This window comes from Somniosus microcephalus, chromosome 3 (genome assembly GCF_052327205.1).
Source record: "Somniosus microcephalus isolate GS21.2 chromosome 3, FLI_Smic_1.0, whole genome shotgun sequence".
Taxonomy (NCBI): Eukaryota; Metazoa; Chordata; class Chondrichthyes; order Squaliformes; family Somniosidae; genus Somniosus; species Somniosus microcephalus.
This window is the reverse complement of record NC_140989.1, coordinates 79,546,273-79,558,349: the sequence shown is the minus strand read 5'-3', so window position 1 is coordinate 79,558,349 and position 12,077 is coordinate 79,546,273. Positions and strand designations below refer to the sequence as shown.

Below are 12,077 nucleotides of genomic sequence, written 5' to 3'. Positions count from 1 at the left end.
GGTGATCTCATTGAAATGTATAACATTCTTAAAGGGCTTGACAGGGTAGATACTGAGAGGCTGTTTCCCCTGCCTGGAGAGTCTAGAACGGTGGGTCATAGTCTCAAAATGAGTCGGCCATTTAGGACTGGAGTGGGGTTGATTTAGAAGTTCAGCTGTGATCTTACTGAGTGGTGGAGTAGGCTCAATGGGTCATATGGCCCACTCCTGCTCCTATTTATGTTCTTGAGTTAATCAAATTAGAGCAAGATAACCCATGCACAGCCTGTACAGGGGGACAAGTTTCAATGCACAAGATATTTTCTGCTTTTAGAAACTATTTTCATGTGAACACAAATGCATTAGGGGAAAAGCCCAAACTATAACATACCTATCCTTACAGCATTACTGGATTTCCCCTTCCACTGCTTCTATAATCTTCAGTTCAGTTTGTTTAAAAAATTCATTCAAAGGATGTGGATTTATTGCCCATCCCCAATTGCCCTCGAGGTGGTGGTGGTGAGCCGCCCTCTTGAGTACAACTGAGTGGCTAGGCCATTTCAGAGGGCAGTTAAGAGTCAACCACATTGCTGTGGGGCTGGAGTCACATAGGCCAGGACAGCAGATTTCCTTCCCTGAAGGTCATTAGTGAACCAGATGGATTTTTACAATAATCTGGTAGTTTCATGGTTACCATTTCTGATTCTAGCTTTTTATTCCAGATTTATATTAATTGAATTTAAATTCCCCAGCTGCCATGGTGGGATTTGACTCCTGATTCCAGATCATTAGTCCAGGCCTCCGGATTACTAGTCCAGTAACAACCACTGCAAGGGTAAACCGGGAGAGCTTCTTCTCCCCGCGATAGACCCTCTGATATAAAGGGTCGACATCCGCCTTGTTCCCAATCAATCACTCGGAGGCCGAAGGTTCGTTCAGTAATGCAACTTTATTTACAAGCCGACAGGGGAGACACATGCTGGAATGAATGCTCTCCCATCGCCAAGATCCTCTGCCTTATATACAGTTTTTTTGTTCTAAGTCGTGGCTTACATCATGCAGTTGATTTCGGGTGCAAATTCTTGCGACCTGTGTGCACATTTTGACCGTTATAGTCCTGTGACCCCATGTTATCTTTACCACATTCCTCAATTGGTAGCTAATAGTTTGGGCACATTATTTAGGTAGCAGCTGACAGTTTGACCATTTGGCCACATTCCACCATACGTCCCTATGGGACATGTACATTGGATATATGCTCGGTTCCTAAATTCCCCCATTTTAGCCCTTTTAACTCTTTCAACCACTCTGTAACGTACCCGTCTGTTTGGAAGAACCAGAGTTAAATTTTCTCAAGCTAAAGTATACACATTTTAGAGATCAAATGGATTTCTTAGTGATAAAATCATGTAGAAATCACATATGGGAAAACACCGTATAAAACACGAATCCTGGACCACTTGAGTCCAAGAAAAGTATAGTTCCAAGGCACTCTACAAATAAAGATGGCTAACCAGCAGACACGGTGGATACTAGTCATCTACCTGTAAATTCCATTTGGTGGGCAAAATCCATAAAAGAATTGACATTTCTACTGCTGAATAAATAATATTCACACTATGAAACTACTTAGAGATGCTGGTAAGGTGCAAGTACAGTTTATTTTCCCATTTTGTAGGCACACCTGATTAAGCTTCTTGAGCAGATGAATCTTGTGAGTTCTTTTGAATGGGGAAAAAATTGTAATTGTCAGAAATGCCTCAAGGGCCAGTCACCTTATTAACAGGTCATAAACCTTAAAAGGCAAAATACATTTTCTTTTGATTTAGCTTCTTGGATGCCCAAGTTGTCTAGAACAAGAATTTTTAGTATTGGAACTTAATTCAGAGCTTTATCACTCATGTCCCTGTTTCTTCTCTAGTTACCAGTATAATTGTAAAGTCAACACGCTGAAGACCAACTAAACTTGTTGCAGTCTTCGTAACTACCTTCCAGCTGGAGAAGAAGGAAAATTCTTCTATTATTCCCCCACCCCTTTCTATTCATTGCAGCTTCTGTGGTCTGCAACTGGAGTTGTAATCTGCTGAGTGGCAGGTTAATTTCACAGATGTTCATGTCCCAAAGCCCAAATAACTGTCCATCTCTTCAGCAAAATAGCTGGAAATTCTCATTGAGATTTGCCAGACGGTCTCAGCCAAGAGTGCCCAAACTATTAGAGCTTGGTAATGCTACAAGCTGCAAAGACAGTATCCATTGTTATAGTCACCACTAATTTGCAATTTGGGAGGTATAAATAAGGCACCAAATGACTCTGAGGCATTTCTGTAGATCACAATGAGCAGCCTTGGGCTATGGGTGATGCATGGTGCACTTGCAGATCAGTCAACTGGAAAGCCATGCACATAACATTCCTGTTATTGTAAAGCCCCAACAACATAGTTAAGTGCCTTGACCATTCACTGTACCAACATCTTTACTTTGATGCATCTTTTGCTACAGCATCGCTTACTCACCAAATTTCCTTTAGTAATGGAAAACATTGGTAATTTCCCATCCAGCAAGAACATGGATCCTGAAGTCATCAGTAATACTGGATATAAGTAATACTGAAACTGAGGACAGTTAAAAAGGAAACAATCTTCCATCCTATTACAATACTGACAGTCTTCAGTTTTAATACAAAATTTACCACAGCAAAAATAACTTAGCACTTTAAAAAATATATTTGTGTCAAATAAACATGTTGTAAGCATCAGCTCCTTTACTAATTTGCAAACTTGGTTTTACATTTAAGCTGTGCAAAAATAATTTAGGAACATTTCACAAAAGGTTATTGTCTCATTAAACAAGTTTTATATAAACTATTATACTTTAATAATTAATGTCAGAACACTAACATTATTTCAAACTTAATCTAGCGATCTGAAACAAATCCGAAAAGGGAGGAATTGGTTCGGACACATTCAACCTACATGATCACCCAGCTTAGGAAGCCAGCAAACTGATGATGCAGTAAATCTGATATCACTGTTTAGCCTGTTTCAAGACAAACAAGCTACAATCTATAGGCAACTTTCGCTCAATAACAGAAAGCAATCCTTAAATCTAAGTTTTATTTCTTGTAGCCCTCAAGTATTGTAAAAGAAATGTTGTTTTAGTTTCATAAAAATTGGGTTTATCTTCAATCCATCTTACATGATGTTGCAGTTCCACTATAAAGACAAATGTAAGAAATCACACAACACCAGGTTATAGTCCAACAGCTTTATTTGAAATCACAAGCTTCTGGAGCGCTGCTCCTTCGTCAGGTGAAGTGGAGAGATGCATAAAAACACAGCTTATACAGTCATAGAATAATGTCCAACACCAGCATCTCCACACCATGACTATAAAGACAGGCAGATCTCTGCATTTTATCAGGATTCCTTTTATTCAAAAATAGGTTTCAATGAATGGATAATTGTTTGTTGAGACTTAGACCTCCCCTGTGTCCTTTTGAAAGTCAATGTATTATAGTAAGACGATACTACAGTATTTACCAGAAACCAGATTTAAGCTGTCCTGGCTTTATATCCTGAATGCATATACTACACAAAGTTAGGATCAAACCTTTATAGTGGATGTAAAGCTCTACCAGGATTCTAAACTTTTAAAAAAAGAAAAAACAAACAAACAGTGACATTGAGTGTTCTGATGCACTCCCACTTCAGGGCTAAAGTTTGATGGAAGGCCCAGAAATTGGGCCATAAAACAGGATACATTGGGTCCTGGTCTTCTCGGCTAGGTTCCACAGGGCCTTATTTGAGACAGAAGTTCCATCCGTCCAAATAAATTCCACTCACGTCAGTGGGGGAGGGGAACTTCCCAGCTGGAAGTTTCTTAATTCCCGGCTTGACAGAACAGCAGCGGCCAGTATGCCGTGTGAAAGGAGGTATAACGGCTGTTTCAGGGGCACAAGTGTGGCCCACGAAGGACCAGGCCAGGGTTCGGACGTGAATCCCCAAAAACAAAAATTCTGACCAGTGATCTTTCTTGACTCCTTTCTAAAGGGGGCCGATCAGTCCCAATGAGCCATCATCTGGGGCGGGGTGGAGGGGGTGCCCCCACCTCTCTCTACCAGAGTAGGCAGTCATTGCTGCATTCTGCAGCATTCCCAAACTGGCAGGTGCCAGAGATGCACTTAGTGCTGCAGGTGCCCACCTGGATTGTTTAAATGTGGGATCCTCCCCCACTCAAAGTCTGATGGGGTCATTGGTGGAGGTTCCTAGCGCTTCTGCCGAAGTCAAAGACCTACGGATTGTCAAGCCCCTTATTTTTAACAACTGTTAAAGAGCCATTTAACTTATTTTTAAGGGATGGAGATGCAATTCCGCATAAAGCAAGTTTTAAATTTTTTTTAAATTTCAAATGAGGAAAATTGTTAATCACTATACTGAAAAATACTGGAAGCTTTAACATTTATTTTTGTAATTTATTGGCCCAGAATGTGTGGTTAGCAGCGAACGAATGGCACCAGTCATTCATTACACTTACCCACAGACTCTCTTATGGGCTCTTGCACTGGGAGTTGCAGTAATTAGAAATCCATTTCAGCGTGGCCCCCTCTACAGGAGATCTGGAACCCGTGTGAACAGGGCAACTGTGCATCTCCTTAACCAATCAGTTTGAAGAATCCTTACTGTGCGGTTGCCAGAAATTGCTGTTTGATTTACACTTTAAATAACGGTGAGCGTTGATAGCCTCACCATTATTTTTACCACAAAATCCAGGTCATTCATCTTTTCTCCTGTAGTTTTCCCAATGGCACACACCATTCTCAGCTAAGAGTTATTTTTGAAGACCTGTTCCCAGGCCTCTGCTAATGTCATTCTTTAGTCAGACACCGTCACATGCATGAGTGAGCGACACAAGATGGCTGGCCCTTCAAATAATGTCTGACCTTTGGTCACTCCCTCCCTCCTGTTAGTGCAGTTATAGATACTGTACATCACTCTTAGAACTAATTATCCTGATACTTTTGATGTTCTACCTATACATATCATTGAAGAACCTCTGTCCCATATATTAGAAAAGGTTTGACCTTAACAGTACATCTTTTGTAATATTTATGTCACTAACCAACTGACATGCAGTACTTTCAAGTTCAGATTCCAGTAATGGTGACTTCAGTGCATAAGAGATCCAAAATGCAAGCCCTCTGCATTACCCATAGCACACCTTTTGACATCCAAGCTAACATATCCTAGCCAGAGTGTGTTTTAGAATTAGAGAGAAAGTCACTTGTGTGAAATAACAGTGCATTAAATGTCTATAAAATCTGCATAAATATACAATGCATGGCTGTGAAGAATACAACATAAATCTCATGTAGCATTCATCACATTTTACTTCAATCATATGAAGGTGGGCTCATTACATGTGGAAATCTTTCTTATAACCTTAGATCCAACAGTAACCAAGTTCAACTGCTCGAGTGCTGCTTACATTCACAATACATTTCTTTAAAAAGCACCCAACCCTCTTACAACTGTTTAAAACAGCCATCCCGATTCCTAAAGCAAGCAGATCCAGTCCTCCAGCAGTCGTTTTTTTAAATCAAATAAATTGGCTCATTAAAATTAGAGCTTCTATTTACTTGAAGTTGGCAGTGATGTGGATGTAACAGCTTACTGTGCATTAAGAAGTCATGGAGGATAATTCAAAAACTCATTTATTACAAACTACAGTAAACACAGTGATCACTAGCAGCATTTAAACATTAATTTTGCACTTGGGCCCCATGTTTTATATCTTTACTGGGACCACTACACATCCATGTACTTTGCAGTGCCCTAAAGCTGCCTTACCACCAAAAACCTGTGAATGTCGATCACTGGTCAAGCAACAATAAATAGGACAACAGAAGCACAAATTTCACCTACTGAACTGATCAATAAATTATGAAACCCTTTTCTCAATCACGTAGAGTGTGAAATATGTGCCTTAAATCACACCATAGTGAACCACAATCCTAAAAAGACCGACAGAATTAGAAAGTAACTATGCTGTTGGAGATGGTATGCTACTTTGTTAAATACCTTTCCAATAGCTCAATAAACAAATTGAGAATTTAAAAAAAATCAAAGAACTTTCAAACTGCCTGAGACTGAAGTATCCTAATCCATCAGCAATGTTTCATTTTAATACTGGCAGCTGTTACCATGTAACATTCCTTTTAAAATGCCGACATCCTGCCATAAAACGAATAAGGATGGCCTGGTCTTCATGATCGAGCACACAGCTCCACACCAATGTACAAATGAAGTGCTGAGTGGGAGGGAGATCAAGGATCAGAACTGCATCCCCTTTAGGGGCTCAAATTAAGTCCTCGGTTTAACTCATCTGGTTCAGTTCCTGGGCCTTGTGCTTTTGTTGTCTCTTTTTAATTTTGATCATCCACATAACACTCATCTTTGCAAACTCTGCTGCCTTGAACAAAGCCAAGAAGACACCACACAGGATGGCAATAGTGTTCCACTGATTGGCTGTGATTATCTGCAAACATTCAAAATCAAACAATTAATCCAGACAGTTTGGGACTTCTATGCAGCATGTAACAGTTTACACTAGATGCATGTAATAATTTATTTTCTAGAGTACTGGTAAATATACTAGTTGTATTTCATGAACGTGGAAGATATGTACCTTAAGTACCACAAGCACAAGTCACAATGGTGATTTGCACCAACTAGTTACCCCATGAAAAATTTAATAATTGAATTACCATGGAACAAACAAAATACACAATTATATTTTACTTAATTGTCCCATAATTTCTAGAAGTTATATTTTCCTCTTCACATTAATTTTACAAAAACAGAGCCAAGTATAAAGCAGGAAACACTGCCTGTGCCACTTGGAGGTGTAGCAGAATGGTCCATGGCAGCTTTCCCTCAAATATTCCCTGCTTCCTGGAAAACTCAGTCACTCAGCCGATTAAAATATAAAGACAAACAAACAGTGAAAGCTGAACACACTCACATCTCGGACTTCCTGAATGAAAGGATCCTTCCACTCAAATACAACAAAGAATAACTGGTCAGTTTGTTCAGAATCAGGCCGGTGGTCATTATATCTCACAAGAGTAGACTGTGTGAACAGTGAGAGAGTAGTTTAGAATAAAAGCAAACATCAAATGAATGTTCGTTCCCACAGTCATTTCAAAATTTATTCAGATTGGGACAGTATAGGACTAAATGGATTTATTGGAATTCAATCTGGATGTCAGATGCCCATTCCAGGTAACAAACAAAGTTCCAAGTGAATCTGGAGTTATAAATTATGCAATCCTCCATAAAATGTGTCAGCTTGGCTCAGTTGGTAGCGCTCTTACTTCATTGTGGTTTCAAGCCCACTCCAAAATAAGCATATAGTCTGGGCTAATACTGCAGTACAATACTGAAAGAATGCATCATTGTCAGGGATGTCATACTCTTAATGAGAAATTAAACCAAGGTCCTGTCTGCCTGCTCCAGTGGATATTAAATATCCCATGGCTCTATTTGATGAGAAACGGGGCATTTTCCCTGTGTCCTCATCAGCAATCCTTCCTCAGGTAACACTCCTCCCTCATTTGCTGCTTGTGGAGCCTTGCAGTGTGCACATTAGCTGCCACATTTGCTGACATAACAGTATAGCACTTCTAAAGTAATTATGCTTTGGGACATTTTTTAAGTGATGTGATAAAATGCTTTAATAATACAAGTTCTTTTTTTGAAAGGGTGATAGAGGTAACCATGGTTCACTGGTGTGTTGGCACAGAGCCAAATCTAGTAAGTCAAATCACTAATAGAAAGTAGATGTTTAGTCCACTCTATATCTGGCACATGTATGAGTGCTTAAAAGGAGCTTGTAACCAAAGGCTGACTGAGTCAGAGCATTTTAAAATATGAATGTTAAAGATCAAAACCATGATGGCCAAACAGAGCCAAGACCAGAATCATATGATCATCGATCCCCTCCTTTTTCTTGTTAACATTCGTTCCTTCAGTTATAACCTGTTGACAGGTTATCTGTTTTCATATGGATGCTGACGACATAAAGCACTCTCTCTTAACCACTGCCCTAGATTCCACCATGTTGTCTAACTGCCAATTTGACATCAAGTCATGGGTAAGTCAGGAGAACATCAAGAAAACTAAAGGCATCTTATTTGCCTCCCACCAAAAATGCTGTACTTTTGCTTCCAACTCCATCTCTCTCTCTCCCTCTCCCTCCCTGGTGATCATGTTAAATCGGATAGTGTGCAACCTCAGTGTGCCGTTCAATCGGAAGTGAGAGTCAAACTCCATACCCTATCAAACACCAAGACAGCATATTTCAGTTCTGCAACATTGCTCCTCTTTGTCCCCACCTCACCCCCTCTGCCACAAACCTTTATTCACACTTTTGTTACCAAAGACCGAGCTTCCCAAATGCTCTTGCCAGCTTCAAGCTGTTGTTTACAAATCCCTTCTACAGTACTTCTTCCAACCCTGTGCCTCAATCCATGCCCTACTCTCCTCAGATTCTGCTTTCCTATGCATTCTCTCTACCTATGCCCATGTTCTTCACTTGGCTGCAGACTAGGTCTTATTCTGGAACACCTTCCCTAAGCTGCTTTGCCTTATTAGCTCCCCGCCTCCCTTTGAAAGCCATCTCGACATCTACTGCCTATAATTTCTATCACCTCTACTAATTCTCCCACAACTGCTCAATCTATTCTCTTATCAGTTAAGTGTCTTGGGATATTTTATTGAAGTAAAAAAGTGTTATACAAATGCAAATTGTTTGATTTAGTTTCAAAGTATTTTCCTATCATCATCCTTCCTTTCCCTGCAGTGTTTGAAGCAAAGACTCAATATACCAATGAGTTATCAATTACAACTCTCCTAACTGTTTGTTTGGTTCATAATAAAGTAGAAAGGGGTCAGAGACTGCAATCGGGGGTCAGAGACTGCACTAAGATTGCAATGAAAGGAGGTTAGCTCCAAATATATTTTACTAACTTAGAGCCAAGAAGTCAATCCTGCATTTGTTTGATGTAGCAAAACTTTGAACACAAAAAGATAACATTCTGTGACATTCCTGCATTAGCAGATCTATCCAGGCCATAATCTCAGTGCTCTCACTACCTCTTGTCTGAATTCCACCGATTCACTTCCATCTTCCTCTGTAGTTTTCACTAGAGACATTTTGACCAAAGTTCGAAAACCCCCAGAAAAGGTCCAGATAGAATAAGAACGTTCACAGTCTTGCAGGAATTGTGCTTTCTCAGAACTGAAAGACAAATGCCAACACAATATTCACTGCTCAGTTTGAGACTGCTCTGCTATCTTAAACAATACAGAACAGCAGAATTCATCTTTGCTCATCAGTGTCACAGTGTAACAAGAGTTTAACTTGGTCACATTTAAAATGTGACATTAACATGGCAAAATTAAAAAGATACCATGTTACTGCCAAATATGTGGTAGAGAAATAAGGTCACCAGCTAGCTGGCCTCAGCACTGCCCACAATATAAAACAGAAAATCAGTTGACATGTTGATACTTCTCCCAATGCACTCCAATAGACAGCAATTCCCTATTGTCATCATTATAGGCAGTAGGAAAACTGGAGTTTCCTAAAAACAGATAATAGGTAAGTGGAAGCTAGATAAATACATGAGGGAGAAAGGAATAGAAGGTTCTGCTGATAAGGCTAGATGAAGTAGGGTGGGTGGAGCATAAACACCAGCATAGACCAGTTTGGCTGAATGGCCTGTTGCTGTGCTGTGCATTCTATGTGGCCTGTTGCTGTGCTGTGCATTCTATGTAACTCTCTCTAACCTGTTAGTATCCCTATCCTAGACTGCTGCGAGAGAAATCATCTTTTATATATTCATTCACAGGATGTGGGCGTCGCTGGCAAGGCCAGCATTTATTGCCCATCCCTAATTGCCCTCGAGAAGGTGGCAGTGAGCCGCCCTCTTGAACTGCTGCACTCCATGTGGTGAAGGTACTCCCATAGTGCTGTTAGGGAGTTCCAGGATTTTGACCCAGCGATGATGAAAGAATGGCAATATATTTCCAAGTCAGGATGGTGTGTGACTTGGCGGTGATGTGTTCCCATGCGTCTGGGAGTGAATGTTTAAGGTGGTGGATGGGGTGCCAATCAAGCAGGCTGCTTTATTCTGAATGGTGTCTAGCTTCTAGTGTTGTTGGAGCTGCACTCATCCAGGCAAGTGGAGAGTCTTCCATCACACTCCTGACTTGTGCCTTGTCGATGGTGGAAAGGCTTTCAGGAGTCAGGTGGTGAGTCACTCGCCACAGAATACCCAGCCTCTGACCTGCTCTTGTAGCCACAGTATTTATGTGGCTGGTCCAGTTAAGTTTCTGGTCAATGGTGACCCCCAGAATGTTGATGGTGGGGGATTTGGCGATGGTAATGCCGTTGAATGTCAAAGAGAAGTGGTTAGACTCTTGCTTGTTGGAGATAGTCATTGCCTGGCACTTGTGTGGCACGAATGTTAACTGCCACTTATCATCCCAAGCCTGAATGTTGTTCAGGCCTTGCTGCATCCGGGCATGGACTGCTTCATTATCTGAGGATAATCAATTACTAAAATCCAGGCTATGGGATGGATTAGCTACAATTTTTTAAAATATAAAACTTAACATGGAGCTATTTAAATTTACATATCATAAAATTCAGGATCAGCAGATGACATTCTGGTAACAAGCAATGTTATGCAAATCAGGTTGAATAAATACATTTAAAATGTGTCCGATTGATCTTCCACTGCAAGCAGATGCCATGATTTGATGCACAGGTACATCAGCCATTTGAAAAGTGGCTCTTAACAATAACAGCCTCCAAAGTAGTATCAATTCTTCCCACCCCCCACAGAAGGAATGACTCGGTGTGCTCCCTATACTAGTTTCTCACCTTTCTTGAAACTCCTTGAATGATGAGAATAAGAGATAGCTGATTGCACTAAAATCTTCTTTGGTTTCATTCAGATGGAACTGCAAGAACACCAGCTCCTTCTTTCTCACATCTTGTGGTCCACGGATAATCAGGGCAGATTTCTACAGTCAAAGAGCAACACAACTAATTAAATTTAAAATGGTCTAGTACATTTTCTAAACATCATAAGTGGATGTGAGGGGGGGGGAAAAAGAGGAGAGGTCGGGGGAGGGAAGAAGTGTTTAGCCCCGATGGTCCGGCCATCATGGTGTGGGCTAGTGTTGATGGATCATCTGGTCTTTTCCTGCCCATTAATTTTGTACATTGGAAGTTTGGAATTTAATCTGCAGTAATTAAAAATACAGCGAGGAAAAACCAGGCATCATTATTGATTCCTACAGGCTGGTCTTCAGATTGTAAACCATCCTGTGCAGCAGAAAGATTTACTGTGAACATAACAGAAGACATTTGGCTTGCTAACAAATGTTACATTTTCTCATTTATTAGCAATATTTCTCACTGACCCAAGAGATGCATTTGTTGAAAATAAAGAATTGTATTGCTGCACTACAGTCAGTGGCAGGTGACAAAGGATAATCGTGAACTGCAAACTCTCACTGCTGAATCACCACTGCCAACCTGCTCTCCTCGGCCACTGCTTGCTGCTCCTGATCTGCTCTCCCAACTAGAAATGATGTGGAATATTCATAGAATCATACAGCACAGAAGGAGGACATTCGACCCATCGTGCCTGTGCCAGCTCTTTGAAACAGCAATCCAATTAGTCCCATTCCCGTGCTCTTTCCCCATAGCCCTGCATATTTTCCTTTTCATGTATATATCCAATTCCCTTTTGAAAATTACTATTGAATCTGCTTCCACCACGCTTTCAATGCATTCCAGATCATAACAACTTGCTATGTAAAAAAAAAAACTCCTCATCTCCCCCTTGGTTCTTTTGCCAGTTAGCTTAAATCTGTATCCTCTGGTTACTGACTCTCCAGTGAGTAGAAACAGTTTCTCCTTATTTATTCTATCAAAGCACCTTATAATTTTGAACACCTCTATTAAATCTCTGCTCTAAAGAACAATCCCAGTTTCTCTAGTCTCTCCACATAACTGAAGTCCCT

The 12,077-nt window shown here is 40.5% G+C and overlaps 1 protein-coding gene across 2 annotated transcripts in view; it reads right to left on the bottom strand.

Moving 5' to 3' along the window:
- Positions 1-5,671: 5,671 nt before the first annotated feature.
- The window catches only part of pacc1 (proton activated chloride channel 1), a 42,155-nt gene continuing 35,749 nt past the window's right edge, over positions 5,672-12,077 (bottom strand). For both annotated transcript variants that reach the window (XM_085981263.1, XM_085981264.1), the window contains 4 exons: positions 10,927-11,069; positions 9,132-9,276; positions 7,000-7,107; positions 5,672-6,513 (listed from right to left, as the gene is read on the bottom strand). In XM_085981263.1, coding sequence (XP_085837389.1) covers positions 6,352-6,513; positions 7,000-7,107; positions 9,132-9,276; positions 10,927-11,069 — 558 coding nt within the window. In that variant the 3' untranslated portion in view covers positions 5,672-6,351. The remainder of the gene's footprint in view (positions 6,514-6,999; positions 7,108-9,131; positions 9,277-10,926; positions 11,070-12,077) is intronic.